This window comes from Heteronotia binoei, chromosome 6 (assembly GCF_032191835.1).
Source record: "Heteronotia binoei isolate CCM8104 ecotype False Entrance Well chromosome 6, APGP_CSIRO_Hbin_v1, whole genome shotgun sequence".
Taxonomy (NCBI): Eukaryota; Metazoa; Chordata; class Lepidosauria; order Squamata; family Gekkonidae; genus Heteronotia; species Heteronotia binoei.
Genome location: NC_083228.1, coordinates 49,866,086 through 49,889,209, shown reverse-complemented (window position 1 = coordinate 49,889,209; position 23,124 = coordinate 49,866,086). Strand labels below are relative to the sequence as shown.

At 39.2% G+C, this 23,124-nt stretch overlaps 1 protein-coding gene across 2 annotated transcripts in view; it reads left to right on the top strand.

Annotated features, from left to right (window-relative positions):
* Window positions 1-23,124, top strand: part of DOCK1 (dedicator of cytokinesis 1) — a 550,707-nt gene that overhangs the window by 320,315 nt on the left and 207,268 nt on the right. For both annotated transcript variants that reach the window (XM_060241424.1, XM_060241423.1), the window contains exons 28-29: window positions 4,765-4,866; window positions 16,223-16,317. In XM_060241424.1, coding sequence (XP_060097407.1) covers window positions 4,765-4,866; window positions 16,223-16,317 — 197 coding nt within the window. The remainder of the gene's footprint in view (window positions 1-4,764; window positions 4,867-16,222; window positions 16,318-23,124) is intronic.

Genomic DNA, 23,124 nt, shown 5'->3' with positions numbered 1-23,124 from the left:
TCCAAACATTAATTTTGCAGGATGCAAACATAATATGCTGCATGCTCACAAATACACTGAAGTGTTTTTAACTGAGTGTGGGTATTAAAGAGATGAGGAGTTATATAGAATGTCAAGTGCAGCCACTCAAGGCACAGCTGTCTAAGCAGTGCAGTAGAAGCTGAATAGAAATCACCTAGGAAATGCAACATCAGAAAGTGGCCTTCTCACACCTCTGCATTTCTCACATCGTCTGATCACCCTACTTGGGTCAGTGGCTTTTGGTACAGGGCAAGCTAGAGAGGACCTGCCGAACCCTGGTTTGTGCAGCTTCTAACGATGCTGTTCCATCCCTGGCCCCTTTTTTCCCTATCTCTTGCCTTTGATGATAATGTATCTAAAATCTTTTCCTTATCTGGCTCTTTTGTGTCATCCTTTTATTCCTGCTCTAGTTTTGCTACCACCGCTGTCTCTCCCTCTTCCTGCCCTCCTTCACCTGTGTATATTTGCACACTCTGACACTTTAGCTCTCCTATTTTGCATGAACAATTGCTTTTCTAACATTCTGGATTATAGTAGCATAACCTGTCAGTTCACAATCACAGGCATAACATAATATAGATATTCGGTTACTGCAGATGGTGGTGGAAGGGTAAAATATAAAGCGGAAACATTAGCAAATAGCAAAGCTGACAGGCAATCCTTATCCATTGTCATTTTGGATTCAGCTTCTAGCTGTTTGGGTCTACAAGCTATGAGGACATACAATTTTTTCTTTTGATTAAAGGTAAATAATACATGTCTATTGGGAGCAGTTGGGAGCAAAACAAGGTATTCCTACTCACATTTAAATGTCCACATTAAGTTTGGAGTAGATACAAAACCATATAATTTCAGATCTGCAAAATCAGATACATTAGGATCTAGCCATCTGCGGTCTCCCTCCCAGCAAGTTTTGCTGTGTTCTCATATAAAGAAAGAAAGCAGGACAAGTGGGAGAGGTCAGTTTTTCTTAACATGAACAAATTAGCAAGATGAGAATGACAATCATTCCACTGCTTCATTTTTTGATGGTGCTTGCCAGGAGCTAACAAAAATAGCTGGTAGGAAATAAACAATGTGTTTGATTTGCTGACTGGATTGAAGGATATGACATCTATAGCCCTTCTTCCATATGCCTTCTTTCTTCACTGGTGCATTGTCTTTTGCTTTCAGCTTAAGGCTGCAATCCTTTGGGCTGTCATGTGTGAGTAAGCCTCATTGAACTTATGGGATATGTTTCTGAGTAAACATGCATGAATTGTTAATATTGAAAATTAGAATAAATCTGAAGAAAAGCACCAAAATATTCATAGTGCCAAAATGTAATGTAAAAATTCCTGAAAAGTTTAAGCAGTATGTAAAGAGAAGATCTGCATTATTAAGTTTGAGTGAATACAAACCTGATTAACTATGAGTTGAAACCTGAGATATTGTCAAGGAAGAATGCACAAAGACTATTCCTATAGTCAAAAGAAATGAAAGGCCTTGATGGATGACTGATGAAACTCTTAAAATTGCTACAGATAGACAAGAAGCAGCAGTAAAAGGTGACAGAAATAGAATCAGAAGTGTAAATGCATGTGACTGCAATGTAGATATAAAGGGAACTATTATAGTAACTATTATATAGAAATAGAACAGCAAAAAACCAAAACAAAACCAAGAGATCCTATTCCACAAGATCCAAGAAATCAAAGGGAAACTTAAAGCACACTTAGGCATACTGAAAGATCAACATGAACAGGACAAAAAGGTCAACATTAACTGAACAGATCATAAGATGAGCCCTGCTGGATCAGACAAGTGGTCCATCTAGTCCAGCACCCTTTCCCAGACAGTAGCCAACCAGTTCCTCTGGAGGGCCAATAACAGTGCATTCAGGCTAAGACCTTCCACTGATGTTGCCTCCTGGCTCTGGGATTCAGAGGTTTAATGCCTCTGAACATGGATGTTTCCTTCAGTCACCATGGCTAGTAGCCACTGATAGAGCTACCCTCTTTAAATCTATCCAATCCCCTTTGAAAACTGTTTATTCCTATTGCCATCACTACATCCTCCGTCAGCAGATTCCACATTTTATTCACTCTGTACAAGGACATAAGAAAAACAAAATAAAGAAAAGATCGGAAAGGATGACAAATCCCTTCGAGAAGGATTTGTTTGAAGAAGGACCTGCAGTTTTATAAAGTGAAGTGAAAACTGCAACTGAAAACAATTGGGAGAAACAAATCACTAGATGGGATATCAGTAGAGCTCTTTCAAACCACAAAAACTGTGTCCATCAAAATCTTAACAAGTATATGGAAAACAAAATGGTGGTCCACAGACTGAAAGCCCTCAGTCTACATTCCAATTTCAACGCGGCAGAACGCGGCGGCCAGGCTGTTGTTGGGACTCCCGAAAGGGGAACATATACGGCCGGGGCTACGTGGACTGCACTGGCTGCCGATTATATACCGTGTCCAGTACAAAGTGTTGGTCATTACCTTTAAAGCCTTATATGGCCGAGGACCCGCCTACCTGAGGGACCGTCTTTCCCCATACGAACCCCAGAGAGCACTGAGGTCAGCCGGGAAAAATCTAATGGCTATCCCTGGGCCGAAAGAGATTAAACATCAAAATATCAGAGCACGGGCCTTTTCAACCGCGGCCCCTGCCCTATGGAACCAACTCCCTGAGGAGGTGTGGGCCCTGCGGAACCTTGACCAGTTCCGCAGGGCCTGCAAGACCACCCTTTTTAAACTTGCTTACCCAGACTGCTGAAGAAGGCTGTTAATAAGGATCCGCCAATGCGGCTTAAAGATCTAGACCGCTGTATATAAACTGGCAGAACTAGCGTCAAACATCATCAGCACTGTCAGACTAAACTATTTAATTGTATAGACTGGTTTTTAATGTTGTTAAATAATGTTTTATATTGTTAAATTTAAAGGTTTTATTATACTGTATGTTATTGAGAAATGCTGTTAGCCGCCCTGAGCCTGCCGAGGCGGGGAGGGCGGGATACAAATAAAATTTATTATTATTATTATTATTATTAAAAAAAGAGACATCAAAGACTGCAGCAACTATCTGACAATCACATTAATTTATCATAGTGATGTTCAAAATCTTGCAAAAAAACCTGTTACCATACATGGAGTGAGAAACTAGATTCAGAAAAAGAAGAGGCACAATTGATCATAATGCATCAGACTCTGGCATTGGGCTGGAGTCTAAGACTGTCTCCTTCCCCAGGGTACCTCTAGTAGGACTTGCCCTTGGGAAAGTTATAACCATTTCTCCAGTTGCTTGCCTTTGTTCTGTATATTTTGAGTGTTTCTAAAGAACAATCTCCTGTTTTAAATGGCAGTATATAGAAAGGACTAACCTCTTCATATGTCTGACTCTTACCATGCTAATTAATAAGGTTTTTTAGTTATGTAATAATCTCTGTTAGCAATGATTCATCTTCTTTATTTGCTTATCAGCATAATCATGGTAATGCCCAGAGACAAACACTGCTCAATTACAAAGAGAGGATTAGGATCTCTTGATAAAAGCTGAAAGTATTGAGGATATGAAAGAAAAGTTTTGAGTTTACACATATTATTCTTAAATAATTAGCTGTTAGTAAAGGAAAAGAGTCACAAATATGCATGGGAGATAAGTCCATTTAAGTATCTTTCTACAGTGTAGATTCCTCTTGAGAATTCATGTTTAAATCCATGTGGTCTCTGTGTTCCATTCATATATATAGTCAGCACAATCTTTTCCTGCAGGCCTCAGATTAATGTCTCTTGGTTGTTGCCCTTCTTCATCATAATTTAAATTGCTAAACAAACAGAATGAGGCTAGCATATGCATATGATCAAAGCTATTAGCCAGGAACAGAAATAAATGTAGATAAGTTAGTCATTAAGGCCGCAGTTTTGCAAAGGACAACTATGGTTCCAACATCTTAGGAAAAATAATTAAACAGCTACACAGTTGTGAAGTAAAAAAATTAAGAGATGCTAAACTTGGAAATACATTTTGTCAGACTGAAGGATATCTGACATAAACAACAAAATTATATTTTGATGCCTATGGCTATTAAAATATAACGATTGGAATGTAAACAAGGAAAAGAACTAGAGATTCTTACTATATTTTGGAATTGATGTATTTGGTATGCATGCTGTTCTACTGGTAGTATTATCTGTAAAATATCCCTCCCCCCCACACACAAATACACAAGGAAGCTGCATATAAACGTGTTATGGAAAGCAACAGTTTTCAAAGGATGTTTCTTATTATGTTATAAGAATACGTTTGCCCTTTCAACATATATTTCTTATTACAAAGATGTACTTATTCGTATTGCAGTTTGAAGGTATTTTTCAGGACAAGTTTTTATCCAGTTTATCATAAATTGGAACAAAATAAACCTGCTTTTGGATTTTAGAGGGGTTGAATAGAAAGAAAGGGTAAATTGCAAAGTAACATCCTGTTTTTATACAATGAAACAATGGAGCAAAGCTTGATGATGAAATGTTAGGAAAGCCATAAAAAACAAAAACAAAGTAGTGCTTAAAATCATGCAGTTGTAGTAGATATTTTCAAAATACAAGCTGTTATATTGTCCAAGCATGGGAGAATAGCAGTCTAGTCTGAAGTATTCTAGTTTATTTTGTTCTTGCAGAAATGCCTGAAAAAATAATTGAAGTACTAAATGTGTGCTTTTTTTGATGACTACAAATATTTTTTTTCTTTTGTTTGCAGGGGAATTTTGTTGCAAGCATGACAGCTATTTTAAGACAAATGGAAGATTATCATTATGCTCACTTAATCAAGACTTTTGGGAAGATGAGATCGGATGTTGTTGTAAGTTCAGCTTGAAACACTTTTTTGCCTTTTCAGTGCTCATTGCTTGTGTTCTTGCTGGTATTTGATAAAGGAAGTTACAAAGCTGGAAAACTTTATTATATGAGCCACATGACCTGGCATAAAAATCGATGATGCATTGTTGTTCACCTTCTGAGCCAAGAGCAAAGATTGTATCATTGCCTTTATATTAAATGACGAAGCAACTGATCCTCAAGGAAAGTCAAAATTTGGAAACACAGCTTAAGCTATTGGAGTAGGGGAGGAGCAATTGATTTCTTATATATGAAACTTATACCCACACTGAAACTAGCCTACAGTTCTGGGCAATTGGCAAATAACACTATTGCAGTATTGGTTCAAAGTCCCTAAAAAAATTGTTACCTAAATCTTTCTTGAATGCTTGCCAGATTCCTCAACAGCATTTATTTTCTTTGGATATGTATAATTTATTTCTATAGCCACTATTTTATCCAGTGTTACTTCACGAGCTGAGTTTTAAAGATATGTTTGATTATTGATACTCGTAATAAGACAAACTCCTCAAGGTTCTTTCTAATCTTTGAGTGTATGATACAGCTTAATTAGAGCATTGTAGAAGGGAATTTATAGCTAAGTAGATATCTCTCTAATGACCTGGAACTATCATTGCCATATGGCAAAATGCATGCTGCAAAGTAGCAACCAAACTTGTTGGCTCAGATCCATTAATTAGAAGATGACCTGAAGTCTGATCAACTGTGTTAGATTACAGACTCTGTTACCTGGGGGAGTTAGGGTCTATGGTATTGCATTTTAAACAGTTTGAGAGAGAGAGCTGAATCTTCTCACTATATATTGTAGAGAAGAAGGACAGAATTAAGAATCCTCAATTTATGGCAAATGCAGTTCTTATATATTTTTTAGTTTCATTCATTTGTTGCTTGGGAATGTAAACAAGAGATGAATAAATAGCCATTTCCTAGATATACTCATAGTCATCTCAGTTTAGGTTTAATAAAATACAGTAACCCAGGGGTTCCCAACCTTTGTGAGCCCATGGCCACCTTTGGAATTCTGACACAGGACAGTGGGGACAGTCACAAAATGGCTGTCTCAGGAGGGACAGCCGGCCACAAAATGTGAGGAAGTGAAATTATATATACCTAAAATAGTAACTTTTCAGTATTTCAGACAGAAGCTTAATTTAACAGGATACTTATTAATCTTCACAGCCAATTGACCTACTGGGGAAATACCTCACAAAACCCCCTCTAAGACCCCATTGGCTGGGAGGCAGGTGCAGAGGAAAATCCACAAATGCTCCCATGATGTTCTACTGCTGCAGACAAGGCTATTTTGCTATGCTGAAGCCACAGTGTAGTGGCTCCACCCATACTCTCCAGCTGTTTCTCCCATGCATCAATTGCTTGTGGGTCGCATAAAAGCTCTGGATGGGCTAGTTCTGACCCCCAGGCCTTATGTTTGACACACCCAGTCTGTTCACTATTCAAGATTTCTGAATAAGACGTACTGCGCAGTCCTAAAGCTTGTATGTAAATTGCTTAAGATGCTTCTTGCTAGCATAATATAGAGATTTGCTGGCACTATGCAGAATAGCACTTTGTTGATGTTGCACCCATATAAGCCTTGTACAGGCATGGGAATTATACAGACCCCACTTGATGCTAAACTCATCAGTCTTCAGTGTTTGGTTCTCACCAGGAGGAAACAAACATCATCCTCTGCACGAATGGGGGTGGGGCAAGTTTCTCCTTTTCACATCTACAGTGCACTTGCTATGTTCCCAGCGACTTGGAGTTGACTCTTTGGGGCTTCTTTTCTCTGCTGAGAAAGCATTATAGGATACTGACTAACTATGGAGCTACTGCATTATGACTGTGTCCCAGAAGAAAGACTGAGCTGGTCATCCTACACAGAAAGCACAATAATTCAAATTTATCCTGTGAGAGAAAAATATTTAACTGATATAAGTCTAGGATCCAAATTGCACTTTTGATGTTTACAGAGGTTTCTTTATGGCATCTTTCTCCTTTTCTCCAGGGTACCAATATTATCTTAGCTTCAAAATCCTGTTACTTTCCCTCTTGTAGTTATTGTGATGATTCTTGGAAGCTGTCTCATTGCTATTGTGTCTACTGATTCAATAAAGTAGCAATAGGGCTTCCACATGGTGGTTACCCTTGTTTTCTCTGCCCCAAATCCCCATGGTCATGATCCCCCTCCTGCATCATTGGGGGCTTTTAAAATATATGTACTTTCCACAAAAAATGACTTCAAATCATCTTATAAACAAGTATTTAAATAATACAAACTCAACAGAAAACAAAGGCTGTGGCAGCCCAGTTAAACAGTAGTTAAATGATAACAGCACCACCATATTAAATGCTAACCCAACCCTACCACTGAACCCTAGCTCTAACCCTATCCTGAACCTGAATCCTAACCCTAATTTGAATCGTAACAGTATCTCTACTCCTAATTCAAATCCTAACCTAAAAGCTAAAGCTAACTCTAAATCCTACCCTAACCTGGAGTTGAGCCAGAACCCTAACCTGAACCCCAGTGCTAGCCCTAACTGAAATCCCTCCCTCAATCCTTAATGCAACCCTAAAACCAACCCTAATATGAACCCGGACCTTTACTCTAACCCTATCCCTAATCCTAATTTGAACCCTAACCCTAACCCTAAACCTAACTCAAACCCAAACTCTAAACCTTACCCTAAACCCTACTCTAATTCAAACTTGAACCAGAATGTTAACCTGAACCCCAACACTAACCCAAACCCTAATCTAACCCTAACTAGAATCCAAAGCATAAACCCAACCCGATTTATAAGCACAACTCAAGCCCTAACCCTACCTTGAACAAGAACCCTAACCCTAAAGCGAACACTACCCCTAAATGTACCCTTACTCCTAATCTAACCCTAACTGGAACTCTAACCTGGACCCTCACTCTAGTTTAAATCTGAACCCTACCCTTAAACATAGCTGTATCCCTACACCTAAACCAAAACACTAACCCCAACCCTAATCCAAACCTAAACCCAAACTTTAATCTAAACCCAGACTTTAATCTGAATGATAACCCTAATTTGAACCTTAACCTAACACTAGTTTCACCCAAACCCTAACACCGCTAACTTGAACCCCAGTGCTAACCAGAACCCTAACTTTATCTCAATCCTGAACCCTAAGCCCAACCCTACCCTAATCCAAACTTGAAACAGAACCCTAATCATAACTTGAATCCTATCCCTAAAAGTATCCCTGCCTCTAATCTAACCCCAACCAGAACTGGAACCCAAATCATAAATTCAGATCCAAACCTGTACTTGACCCCTGACTTGAATCTAAATCCTATCCTTATATCCAAACCCTAACCAGAGCTGTAACCTGAAACCTAACCCAAACTTTAACTCTACCCTTTAACCCTTTTTCTAACCCTACCTTAACCCAAATACTAATCCTAACCCCAATGCTAATCCTAACCCTACTCCTAAACTTCCCCCTAACTCAAACTCTAACCTGAACACTGAACCCAAACCCTACTCCTAACCCAAACCCAAACCCTAACTCTACTCATACCTCTTTCTTTTCTACATAATTTTCACTTGTTCCTATTTTGAGTAATAATTTCATTGCAGTAATTGAGCCTATGTGCAGCATTTATACTTGATCATTAAAGAAGGTCAATAGGCCAAAACGTATTTGCTTTAGGGTTGTATAAGGGTCCTAATTGTTCTTATGAAATTCTTATTGAGGCTATATTTGGGTTTATACCTCTTTTTAAATTAATTTGTAATTCCTGGCCCAAAATGTGTCCTGCTGTCCTCAACCAGAACCAGGACTTTTTCAGTCCTGCTGTGACCTGGTGGAATGCTCTGCTGGTCGAGATCTGAGCCCTGCAGAATTTGATGCAGTTTCACAGGGCCTGCAATGTAGAGCTTTTCTGCCAGGCCTGTGGTTGAGGACAGTGATGGTGTCTATTCTAAATTGGCCTTCCTCCCTTTCCTTTCTCTTTTCCTTTTCCCTTCTCCCATATTTTGTATAATTTGTAATATTTATATTGTGTATTGTTTTTAACATTGGGTCCCGTAATTTGTATCCATTTAACCTTCTGGTTTTTAATTCATTTTTTGGGTTATGTTTTTTGCCCCCTCATTCTTTTCCTATTAATCTGCAGTAAATCATTTACAATTTCTCAATCCTGTTTTTGTCACTGATACAAATTGAGATTGACTGCGATTTGGTGTGGGCAGTAGTGCTTCATTACCTTCATCCCCTCATTTTAGGCATATTTTACAGCCCAATCTTAAGCTTTTTTGTTCTAAAATAAACTCTCCAGAGTTTGGTGGGATGTGTCTTGGTGATAATATGTAGGATTTACAGCCTTAGTTGTTACTGAAATATATTCCATTGTACATGAGTTTATAATGAATTTTCTATTCTTACAGAGTTTTGTAGAATCTTATTCAGGCAGGGTCATGCTTATAATTCTATTGCTGAAACTTTAATTGCCTATTTTGTCCATTTAAGTATTACTTTAGAACTCTGATGCAGTGACCTGGATACCATTGGGAAATGTGGTGAATTACTTTTATTGCTGCTTTATGATATAAAGCAATTGATCTTTGACTTCATTCGATCTCCTCTTTGTTTTGACTTGGGGAAAAATATTTTACCTTGAATTTCGACTTGTTTAAGCAGAACATGCTGTCTTCTAGAGCCCTGCTTACTTTACTGAAGTACATGCTTGCAAGAAAAGTCAGTTTGGGTCCTGCACAGGATCTAAATATGTGTGTAAATCAGCAGACATATTGTCAGATTATTGGCCCATCTGGTCCAATACTATATCTCTTTATAACTCTACTACGGATAAGGCTCATTGTGAAAAAAAATACAGTGGACTCTAGAAAGAGGCTTTGGGTGAGTGCCCCCCCAACCTTGCAATCTTCCCACCCATCCAAATGAAGGCATTCACTCCCCCCACACACACACTCCTCAGGGGGAGCTGATCTCTGCCATCTGGAGAGCAGTTGTAATTCTGAATGATCTCCAGCCCTCACCTGGAGATTGGCAACATCGGTTCCCCAGGAGGAAATTACATTGTACCCATCTGAGGTCCCACCCTTTTTCAAACCCCACCCTCTTCAGACCCCACCCCTTAAATCTCCAGGAATTCCCTCATCCAGAGTTAGTAATCCTATCTCCTTCCCTTTATCTGCCCCTCTGACTTCAGCTTTTAATAGCCTTCCCCCTCTCTGCAGCCTATGCATAGGCAAAGGACAGTCTTTCTCCACAGAGGGAGGGGAACCAAAGCAACTTACATCATTCTCCCCCCCCCCCTTGATTTGCACAACAGACCTATGAGGAAGGCTAGGCTGAACGTGTGTGACTGGTCCAAAATCACCCAGTCAGCACTGGTCCTGCTGGGCTTGCAAACCCTCCCCTTCCTTTGCTTGGAGTGTGATTCTGTGCTTCACATCAGTCCTGTTAAGCTGGCATGCCAAAATGGCACTGGGTTCTGCTGAACGAATGTAGTAAAAGGAATGACAAGATTGCCCATTGAAAACAATAGGAGAGGCCTGAAAGCCCATTGGAGATAATGGGAGCCAAGAATGCCAAATGACTTGCATGGGCTCCATTTAAATACATCACAGCACAAAATAGTTGCAATGAAAATACAGAGTGAACTGTAAATTAATGTCTCTGGGCCCTGACAAACTGCTGGAATAACAGGTCCCAGAATGGAATGATGAACCCCCACCCCACCCCCAAATAGAATTAGTGCTCTGGAACTGGAATGACAGCCCTTCCAAGTGGAACAATCACCCTTGGTGATTCCCCCCAACTTCCTACCCCGCTGTCCTAATACCACTCATCCTCCAAATACTTTTTCCTCTCAACTACCCCTGCACCCTTGGCATGCCACTACCCCCCCCCCCCCACCATGACATTCAATTACCCACACCCTTGCTATCTTCCCACCCACCCAAGTAAAGGCATTCGCTCCCTTCCCACTTCAAGGGGAGCTGATCTCTGCCATCTGGAGAGCAGTTTTAATTTTGAGTGATCTCCAGCCCTCACTTGGAGATTGGCAGCAGTGATTCCTCAGGAAGAAGTGGCTTTGTACCTGTTTGAGGTCCCACCCCTCCTCAAACTCCACCCTCCAGGAATTTCCTCAACTGCAGTTGGGAGCCCTATTTCTTTCCCTTTCTCTGCCCCTCTGACTTCAGCTTTCCCTTGCCTTTTCCTTCCCTGCAGCCTCTACCATAGGAAAAGGACAGTCTTTCTCCACAGTGTGTGTGTGTGTGGGGGGAACAAAGCAGATTACATCATTCTTCTCTCCCCGCCTTTAATCTGCACAATAACCTTTTGAGGCAGGTTAGGTTGGAAGTCTGTGACTGGTCCAAAAGCACCCAGTCATCTTCCCAGGGCCGGCACATGGGAGTTGGCAAAGTAGGCAGCTGCCTGCGGCACCACTTCACTGCAGAGGCAGGGGCAGGCACTTCCTCCCCTCTCGTACCGACCCAAACCTGGCTCATCTGTCCCTTGCTGGGTGGCGGCAGGAATGACTTTGGCTGCTCTTGAGGGGGAGGGAAGTGGCCTCCAGTGCTTTGGCATCAGCCCCTCCCAAACACAGCTTGGCCTCTTGCTGGGCAGTGGCAGGAGTGACTTTGGGCTGCTCTGGGGGGGGGGGGTGGCCTCTGGGGCCCAGGCCTCCGTCCCTCCTGAACACGGCTTGGCCCATCCATTGCCATCCCTCTTCCTCTTCAGATGGAGCCGGGAAGAGGCTGCCGTCTTCCCGGCTTCCTTTGAAAAGGAGCGAGCCAGGCTGAGTGCTTGTGCGAAGCGCATGTGGCGAAAGGGAAGAGTCCTCAGCCAATCAAGGAAAGCCGTTCTCTGGCTGTCTCCCTCCTCCTCCCTCCCTCAGCCAATCGAAGGAAGGTTTTCTTTCTCTTCTCTGTGAATCAGTGCAACAGACAACTCAGGAGAGTAGAGAAAGCCAATAACTGCCAGAGTTAAAGTTGTTTGCCTTTCACTGACAGAACCAGCTTTGCTGGGTAGCAACAGCCACTTGGGCAAGAGAGAGGAGCAGACTCAACTAGTGGCTTGCAAGCACTCTTGATTGATAGTTTGACAGGCCAAAGTTTGCTGCAGTGCAATCCGGTCCCAACCAATATTCCAAGACAAAGAGGGGTTTATTATAAAGGATACAGTTTGGGGCCAGCATACCTTAAGGACTGCCTTCTCCCCGAGAACCTAACCATCCACTCCGAGTCATCTTTGGATGCCCTGCTTTGGGTGCCTCCACTATCTGATGCTAGATGGATGGCAACCTAAGAAGAGCCTTTCACTGTCGTGGTACCAAAACTTTGGAGCTCCCCAGGGAAATTCATCTGTCTCTACGGCAGTCTTCCTCCAGTGTGTGAATACTTTTTTTGTTTTCTTTTGCATACTCCCTGTAATTCTTATTGGCCCACCTCCCTTGTTGTGTTATGTTTGTAAGTCTATATGTTTTTATTGAATAGTTTTAATATTTTATATATACTGTATATACATATTTTATATATAGCTTGTTTTAAATGCTGTTTTAATGTTTTAATGTTTTCCCTTTTGGATGGAAAGGCAGTATAGAAATGCTTTAAAATAAATAAATGATATAAATAAATATTCTAGCTGGCAGCAGCTTTTCAGTGTTCTGGTAAGCAGTCTTTACTAGCCATGGTACACAAACCTATTTTAACTGAAAATGCTAGGGATGAAACCACTTACACTGTACTGTGGTGCCTCTCCAAACTACAAAGGGCAGTTCCTATGTTCTTGTAACTGTGTGGATGTTCCTGATAATTGCTCAGTGTTCCACATGACTGCAAACATTTTTTTAAAAAATTATCTTCCCATGAGGATTAGCTGGATCATGAAACTTTGCCCATGCTGGTCCTCAGAAAGATATGATTTTTAAAAAAATCATCTAATACACTTTGGAGTGCATTTGGAAATGTTCCTGTGGTTTACTGGAACACTGACTACGTGTAACTGATTTGAGTGGCAACTGCAGCACTGCAGACACCTATGAATCAGTCTTGATAGATTTAAAAACAGAAGTAGGTTGATGATTCATTAAGGGAGATTCTTTTATCACAGAATACTATTTTGTATTCATTCGTCTTCCTTCCTAGTCATGTATAAACTTGTTATATATTTAAAAATCTTGTAAATTGTAAAAACCTCATGATTCATGGTTCATGAAATATTTGAGACCCTGTTGGAAAGAGCAAGGAATGTTTTCTTTTCCGTTATACAAAATTATAAGGAAGAATGGCAAGGAATAAGGTGGAGAAGGCACTAGTTTAGTACTTGCTGGGTTGCTTTCTCAATGTTTTACTGCTGAAAGCCTAGTATGGGCATGAAGTTTCAGTTAAAAAGTTAAAGGGAAGGAATAGATTGCCTTAAAATATAACTTCACCTCCGTTTACTTTTGCTTTCCCGCTGTTGTAAGTATTGCATTAAGATTTGTCAGTAGTTTGCATTTTACCATTTTTGTTATTGCATTTGGTGGGCTGAGTTGAGCATTTGTGGGATGTGTCAATATAGATAGATATATCTTAACCACAAGTTAAGCTGGGTTTCACATCGTAACAACACCATCAACTTGGCTAAGTGTTCAGCTGCTCAAATTAAACAGTTTTTCTTTGCAAGGGGCAACCAATTAGTTCCAGCAGCTATTAAAGTATTCAAAGCCAAAACGCTTGCCCAAATCCTCTATGGTATCCCTATATGGATCTCAGCTTTTACCAGGAAAGTGGAGGGCATTCAAGCCTCATTCTTTAGACAAATTCTTGGTTTGCCAAAATGTGTGTCCTACTTTGCTCTCTGCTCTGAAGTGGGTCAGTCTTTGGTGGAGACAAAAGCCTGGATTGCAGTGTTTAAATTCTGGCTCAAAATTCATTTTAGAACAGATCCCAACAGCCTTCTTGATTGTATGAAAAGAGACCCATATATTTCGTCCTGGACAGCAGTGCTTCTGTCTAAACTCAATCAATTGGGGTTAGAGGTAGATGATTTTTCTACCTCTGAAGAGTCATATATCTTCAGATGTATTAAACTGAGACTGTGGGAATTGGAGGAAACGAAATTACGGCCAACTCTCCCTTATACTTGCTCTCCAGCTTCCTTAGGTCTTTATGCTTTTTGTGGCAAAATGCCCAATTATCTATCAGACCTAACCACTCCAAGTCATCGCAGGGCATTTATGTTGGCCAGACTAAACGCGTTTCCCTCCAAAGTTTTACAAGGGAGATATCAGCGAGTCCCTTTAGCCGACAGACTTTGCTCCTGTGGAGCGAATACCCCTGACTCAATCCAGCATATATTGCTTGATTGTTCTTTTTACCATAACCTCCGTAAAGATTTATTTGGCAAGCTTTCTTTTTCTCCAGATTTGTCTATTCTGCCACCCTGTTATTATTTATTGAGTGATACTGAGGGGGTGGTTAGTGAGGCTGTGGCAAAATTTCTGGCTGACATCCTTAAATTTAATTCTGACCATGTTTGAATGTATCTGTAAGCTCGGTTTTATTTTGATTTTATCTCCAATGTTTAAATTTTTATATTCTGTGTATTTTTATCTGAATCTATTATGCCATTAAAGGTTTGGTATGGTATGGTATGGATAGATATATCTGAATCAGTATTTTACGACAGATTGAAGCATGCAAAGGACCTCAACAAAAAACGCTTGATGTGATTCTCCCTGCCTGGTGGAAAGGAACAGAGTCACCAGGACCAAGGGGTAGAAAGGACCAAGGGGTAAATTTCCCATTGTCTTAAAACAGCTTAGTTTACCGGGGGGGGGGGGGAGGAATTAATTTTATTCCTGGCATATTCTTGTATTTTTTTCTTAAAAGCAAAAAGGATGGGAAGAGAGAAACTGAAATATACCAGAGTAGTAGCCCCCTGACCTCTCATTTTTTCTACCCCCACTAGTTGTTTCAGGAAGCACAAGGGAAGGGAGAGAGGTGACTCAGTTGGCATTTGGGAGGTGCAGACAATAATATTCAGGGGGCAGGGGGCATCCCACAAGCGACCACTTAAAAAAATAAGTAAACATTTTGTAGAAGTCCGATTGAAATAGAAAACATTTTTCTGATTTATAGTGGGAAAACTGGAGCATAATTTATTCATTTTAAACATAGAATCAAATTCAATGTATAATCTATTCCTCTGCTGGCCTATCTTCAAACAATATGAAAATCTATCTGCCAGCTTTTTAGTAAACTTTGTGAAAACCCAGCAACTGAAGCATGCAGTACAACTAATAAAGTATGAAGTAGAATCCACTTTAAGAGAGTGTGGCTCGGCTGCTATAAAATATTCAGAGCTGATTCTACAGGCCCAATTCTGACCCTGCTCACATGGGCATAAATCCTACTGAAGTCTCAATTATTAAGTTATGAAGCAAGATCTGCAAGGAAACCAGTCATTTTATGCAAAAGGAAAAAATGCACGTAAAGGAAAAGGAGGCTGTACTCAGCAAAATATTAGGGCTGATAAGGATTTTTTCTTTTTATTTCAATGACCAGTAATCAAGTTTGAGTACATAATATAAGGACACATTCACTGAGCTTGTTAATTATGTTCTTGTAATGAAAATGTGTCTATTATATAATGCTAACAACGCACATAAACCACATAAATTTTAAATTTGCAAGGTCACTCTATTCATGTCAAAATACTGTTGTTCACTACTAGAATGATCCCGCCTTAAGACATATTATGTGAGATCATTGTATTTGGCTCCTGCACAGTAACCACTCCTTGAATTTAATGATTAGACTGGAAAATTAGTGTCTTTTCTTCAGGCTGTTAAAACATTTTAGCCAGCTTTAATCAATAATCTTTTGGTTCAGAAAGTCCTGGAAGTTGCAGCATAACTTTAAATACTTTAACAAAAAGTCACAGATTAAAAAAAATGCTACTGTTTTGCTGCAATTTCACACTATGTGGCATTCATTTTGAATATTATCTTTATTAGATTGTTATGAATCCAAATTTTCAGTGGCTTTATTTTTTTTCCTTATCGTATACTCCATCTATCAATAATAATGAATTAGTTGATTTCAATATGATGCTGTTTTGTTATAATCAGTCTGTAGGATACAAAATGTCAGAAGTCATTAGATACATACTATTGGATGTGTTTCATTAGATAATGGAAGTTTTGATTTAGTTGTCCAGCAAGAGCCCCAGTGTGAATCTGATCAAGAATTTTTTCTCACACAGCTGGTATTATTTAATCTCTAAAATATTGGCTATTTTAATAGATACTTTCCTTTTTATTTTAGGACTTCTTGATGGAGACGTTTATTATGTTCAAAAATCTAATTGGGAAGAATGTGTATCCTTCAGACTGGGTTATAATGAACATGATGCAGAATAAGTAAGTACAGAGGAAAAGCATTGAACTGCCACTTGGATAAATATTTTGTTGGTTTATTTGGAAACTCTCTCTTGAATGCGAGTATGTACCTATATACAGACTATAATAAACTATATTTTTTCATCTATGCTGCAGACAGGTATTTAAAGAATTGAGTGCAGCAATGGTAGAATACTATACCAACTGGAGCAACAACTGCTGGTCTTCAAAAGTCAAGCAATAATTCAAGGAAGCATTAGGGTTATAAAAAGACTCTTGGATATAGATCATAGCAGTTTTAAAACACTGTAGGGTAGAGTATACTATAGAACCATGGGAGAGGCTTCCTAACATAGGTGAGGAGCATTCTCTGATAAAACCACAGGTCTAAATATATTCTATGTAAAGCTGAATAGTGCGGAAGATCTTTTGGGTGAAGAGTACAGGAGAAATTTGCTGAAAGATAGTTAATTTAGTTTAGAAATTGGAAGTGATGATACTCGTGCACGCACAGTGGCATGGAAACAGTCAATGCTATTTTGTGTAGCCCCTCTTAAGTTCCTTAAGTTCTTCAGAGTTCTTTCCAGTCTTCCTAATCATTCTTTGGGACAGTGGTATGTACAAAGCAAGCATTGGATGCAGGTGTAAGGGGCTTTCATTTAATTTGTTAGAACTGTGACCTGAAATCACTTATGCAGAAGTCAGCTTATGAATACACAATTTCCTCGGCATTTTTACATCTGCCATAGAGTTCAACTATGCCAAACTCTTTGAATTGTATGTCTTGGCAGAGAAGATGCAGAAGCTTCTCACAAATTACTTTTTATTATAATAGTAGAACTTAATTAAACTGAAAGTTGACATCTTTGAATTGTACATTCCCTATAGGCAGGCACCTTCTTGTGATACTGTTACCTTAAAAATGATTTATTCAGAAAATTAGCCTGTATATTTAGTAAATGAAGGTTTGATTAGAATCTTGCCTGCAGTAGTACATGGTAGAGTAGTCTTTTCATGTGAAGTGGCCCTTAAATCCCATTGAAATTTATGAGGTTTATTTGCATGTAAGCATTCACAGGATTGTGATCTTCAGAATTTAATGTGTGTATTATTTAATGTTATTTATAAACCTGTCTGCTTTGGCTCTTTCAGTGCAGTTATAAATGCAAATAACTATAGAAGTTTTCACAGCATTTTCAGTTCTTACCATACAATAGTTTATAAGCATGTTTTCTGCTCATAGTGCTCTGCCTGTTTTAAGGAAGACTTTGTGCATTCCTTATGAAGAGATGAGTGGAATTTTCAATTTAAAATAATAAGCACAACTTAAATCTCTGGAGATTGAATGCAGCGCTTCAGGCAGAGATGGGCATGCTACATTTCCTGTTCCAGGATTATGTTTTCATGACTCTTTTGACAAGGGTGTGATTCCCAAGAGAACTGTCTTTCAGTGTTATCAAAAGCAGCTCAGAGGCTGGACTACATAGGAGAATCTTGTCAGTCTCCTGTTATGTTCATGTAGAGAACTTGCTGATGAGTAATACAAGATGTTTCTTTCCCCCAAAGGCCATTAACAATAAATCCTAATACCTACAGAAGGCATCACCTTCTCTAGAAAGGGAAATTAGTTACATTTTCCACAGGAGGCAGTGTCACATACTTTGACTTTAATATGCATCTTCCATCACTGTGAATGCATTTGGGTGAGAAAGAGACCATTTAGGAATGAATTGTTTACACTTGTTGATTGGTGTTTCAGAAATTAGTTTTACTGTTACACTGGACTGGAACCAGGTGTTCTGGTTAAATAAAACTGAGTGAAATATTTCTCAACATTTTAAACCTGGTACAGATGACACTCACAGCCACTGCTTGGGTGAGGGGAAAGCAGGCAGGAGCTCACTAGCCCCACCCCCTGCCTTTGTGCAGTTGCTTGGCTGTCTGCCCATTGTTACTGTGTGAAGGAAGCGGTCATACGCTTTAATCAGCAGTGTTTTGAAAGAAGTGTTGCTGATCACAGGGAGAAGGTTGCATACATGTCCACTTCCTCTGTGGGGTCACGTTCTGCAGACAACCAGACAGTGGCAAGGGGTGGTGGGGTCAGCACGTGCACATCCACTCTCTCGTTAAAAGTAATATAAGTTTATATGTGCAGCTTAACTTAGATGAAAGATCTGGTGGACAAATATCTTGAGCCTTGAATTAAAATTTTGGTACAGTATTGTACAGCTTTATTACATATGTTTTCTCAGAATTTAACAAGTGCTGTCAGTGTTCTTAGACCACCAGTTGAGAAACAGAAGCACAACCACATTATCAAGCACAGACTTGACAATGTGATTTTTAAAATATATCTAATGGAAATCTGTTGACAGCAGAGTCTAAACAAAATAATGCATCTACCCAGTAATTGTTGTCTTTTGCACCTTTTGCAGCCTGGTTAATGAGGATGCTATATATAAAATCATTTCATTCAGTGATAGCTGAAATCTTTTCCTGCACTTTGCCATTCCTTTCATTTAAAATATAATTTAGAACTGAATGAGCTTTGTCATGACTGAAGGAAGTGGAGGTGCAATATAAATTATTTAGTATAGCATACAATGCTCTGTTATCATTTTTGCTTATGATTCCATTGGCATATAAGCATTTTTTTTTAAAAAATTAAAACTAGAATAAATCCTGTTTTTAATATACAGTCCTGGTACCCAAGAATTAGCTGGTAAGTAAAATGCAAACTGTATAACATGCATAGAATTTTTGTTTAGTTATTTCATTCTACAATTTCTACATGTTTGGGCTTTTCAGATTCTTCAAGCATTGTATCTTTTTACTCCATGTTGAATAAACATTTCTTTTTATATCTGTAATACTGCTTGAATTTTTTTTAAAAAAAAATTCTGTATTTTTTGTCCCTTAGGACTCTATGCTTTTTCATATTATTTTCAATGACACATTTTGTCATGCTGCTTTTCCACCTACAATAGACAAACTTCAACTAATATTGCACGTGGGAGAAAAGTTGTTCTCGATTTTCTGTTCTGCAAAAAGTAATGTGAATTAATACTCAGCTTTCTGTGCACATGACTTCTCTCTCCACAATGCTCGTAAAATCTAATTAACATCAGCTGACTTAAACAATTTATTCATCAAGGATTTACTTTATGGGATGTAATTGATTTCCACTAGATTTTTGTCACTGGCTGATTGCTACCAATATGCACAAGAAATGTTTATTTGGTGGTTGACTGAATAAAGCAAAACATTTATCATCATGATTAAAAGGGGCAGTCTCTGCCAATATACTCTTGGATGAAGTCCTCTACATAATTGTCCAGAACATTTTGTCTTTATCCACTGTGCACTCCTAACTTTCCTGTTTGCATTTTCCCACCTTGTAGGCTGTGTTTTCCTTGGTAGTATGTCAGAGAGCCAGTCAAGGATTTTGCAGCTCCAACTGCAGCTCTATTCATTGTCACTGCTCTCTAATTTCTTTACAGTAATAACTGGAGGGTTTTTTAAAAATTATTTTTATTTTAACAAATTTGTAACCTGCCCTTTAGGACAATTGGGGTCTAAGGCTGGGAACAAAGTTACAAATAAAACAATTGCAAACAAAACCAACAGTGCTGGTTTATAAAACAACAATAAAACAAAATACAGGTATTCAAAAAGCTCTCACTTTTTTTAAGAGTTAAGTTTTACAGCCTCCCTTTGAAATGCCATGGGGGGGGGGTCTTCCTCAGCTCTGAGGAAATTGTTCCATAAAACAGGGCAACTTCCACAAAAAAAAAAAAACAAACCTTGTAAATGAGAGTCAGCTGATTATTAGGAACATAGCCCAAGTTTCAATGTTGAATATAATTCTCTTCTCCCAAGATAAAATCTGACTTTCTCATTAATTTCCTGCTATAATGTGGTGAAATATTGCAAATCAGTGCTGAAATCTTGTAAACATAACAGTTCAGGTTATAACATTTAAAGTTATGCCACTTTTTTTTGAAAGATAATTATTTTCAAATTGTGTAAATACAAGTATACAAGGGGACAAAGGCACAACAGCTTGGTATCTTGAGGCCTCTCTGGCAAATGAATAGTGTATCCAAGCTGTTGGAGAACTATGTGGCCCAGAGAACACTGTCAGAATAAAAAAGTAACCATATTTATTGAAAAGAGAAAGTCTATATGTACACCTTTAACCCAGCACCAGATCAGCAAAACAAACAAAAGAATTTTGGAACAAACATATGCTCTAGTTAGATATTGTGAGCAGAGTAGGCATAACAAATCTTAGAAAGTTTGGTATGTAACTGTTTATATCAATGGAGAGGTCTGCAGCATACCAACAGGCTGCCTGATCTGCTCTTCTCGAGAGCCCAGCACTCTCCCCCTCTCCGTCTCTCCGAGAGCCAGTTTGGTGTAGTGGTTAAGTGTGCAGACTCTTATCTGGTAGAACTGGGTTTGATTCCCCACTCCTCCACTTGCACCTGCTGAAATGGCCTTGGGTCAGCCATAGCTCTGGCAGAGGTTGTCCTTGAAAGGGCAGCTGCTGTGAGAATCCTCTCAGCCCCACCCACCTCACAGGGTGTCTGTTGTGGGGGAGGAAGATAGAGGAGATTGTGAGCCGCTCTGAGTGGAAGGCGGGATATAAATCCAATATCTTCTATCGTCTTCATTTGGGAAAGATCTCCAAAGTCCCACCCAGGAACTGGTCACCTTTTCCCTAGAGCAGGGGTGGCCAATGGTAGCTCTTCAGATGTTTTTTTGCCTACAACTCGCATCAGCCCCAGCCATTGGCCATGCTGGCTGGGGCTGATGGGAGTTGTAGGGGAAAAGCATCTGGAGAGCTACCGTTGGCCACCCCTGCTCTAGAGCACTCTGGGAAGAAAAGTTCCAAAGCATGTCTGAAACTTCCTGCTTTTGTCCTGCCTCTCTAGCTCTATGGTTAAAAAGGGGAGAGAGGAGAGAAAACAGTCCTGCTGCCCTTATGAGCTGTAAGCTGACTCCCTCCCACAGGATAAAACAGCTCTCTTTTAAAAGTGAGTTCCAGTAAGGAACACATTTCGTCACATTCACCAGTGGGCAATCACACTGTCTAGCTCCAGTCCTCATCTCAACTACATTAGCACATTCCTAATTTCCATATTATTTTATTTTTAGTTTGGTAAATTCCCCATGTCCTCAAAGCCAAATGGTTGTGACTACATGCACACATACAATACCATGTGGTACATATAAAATGTCACAGTACAAATACAACTGTATGTCACAGTACAAATACAACTGTTCAGTGTGACATCATCAGGCCGCACATAATTAATCTCAAGGTTTAAGATAATGGGAATTAGAAACCTTGGCCTCTCTCTCATTCTGTTCTAATGCCCCTTCCATGCAAATTTTAAAATGGCCCTACTCCAATATACTTCCATTTTTAAAAATATGGTGGGTAGTATCCTACTTTGGGATGAGAAAAGTTCTTTCGAACTAAAGGAGCCTTCCTCAAACTTAAGTGGCTGTTCCACTGGGGGAGGCTCTTTAGGCTTTAGTGGAGTGATGAGGCTAGTGATTTTCCTTCCCTTGGTATATTCCATCAATAGCTAATACTATTTAGTAACATTCCAGGAAGAACTATCATTTTAATTAGAACAATTCTGTCAAAGCAATATATTTGTTCCTGCATTCTCTCTCAAGTTTCAGCTTTTTTTTTTCTAATAAAGGCTCAACATTTATCAGATATTTCTCAGTTTTAAATTGCTTGAAGAGGTTAAAACCTATATACAGCATTCTGCAACAGAAACAATCAGTTGAAAATAGGGTTACCCTGGTTTTTGGGCAAAAACTCTATGGTAAAAGCTGTTTTTACTGTAGAGTTTTTGCTGAAGTACCAGACTGTCTAACCGATGTTGCAGTAAAATGCTGTCCCTTCCTGTGCAATACCAGGGACATGGCCTGGGCATTTTTCTTTCTCCTGTTAAGCCCTGCCCCATCCCCTGCCGGTTGCCAGGAGGGTCTGGCAACCCTAGTTGGAAATAAAAGTTCTGAAATCATAAATTAAAAAATGAAAACACTAAGGACAAATATGCATACTCTCTCCTCCAATAGTGTTCTAAGAACTTTCCTCAGTAACCTATATCAAGCAAGTTGTTGAACAAAAGAGATATTGCATAAGAATATTATCCAGTTATGTAATTCCCAAAGTTTAAAATATTACAGTGGTACCCAACACACAAAATGTGCTCTGATTTAGCTTGCATTGGAACTACCTGCCAGTCAGCCTTTATCTTTTTTATAGCCATATGGGGCTCTATGTAGAAAAAAGAGAAGCCTAAGTCAAACATATACAATATGGTGGAGAACCCGAGAGATTTGTCTGTTGCCAGCTGGCTTTTGTGTTGTTTGTCAATAGGCATGCTTAGCTTCAAGGATCTTTTGTTGTTTTGCTGAAAGGTTCTCTGAAGTCTTTACTAGATGAAATTAGGTTTGTTCAAATTTATATTAAATTTTTTAAAAAAGAATCACTTGCATCTAATTAAGTCAAAAAACATCAAGCAGAATCAAGGAGCCTGAAATGGCAGCAATCTGATAAAGATGCCACAATATTTATGAAATTTTCTTTCACAAGGTTCTAGTACTGACAATCAAATGTTTCACCGAAACCTGTATTTCTCATGTGCTCTGAACTCTTATTTTTGTATTGCAGGGTGGTGTATTATTCTTAGAAGTACTCAGTGTACAGATTGCATTTATGGTAAAGTGTGTATTAGGGATGAAGCTTAGAGCACCTTCTCTTTATATTTTACAACCTAGGCCACGCAGTTCTCTCCTAGT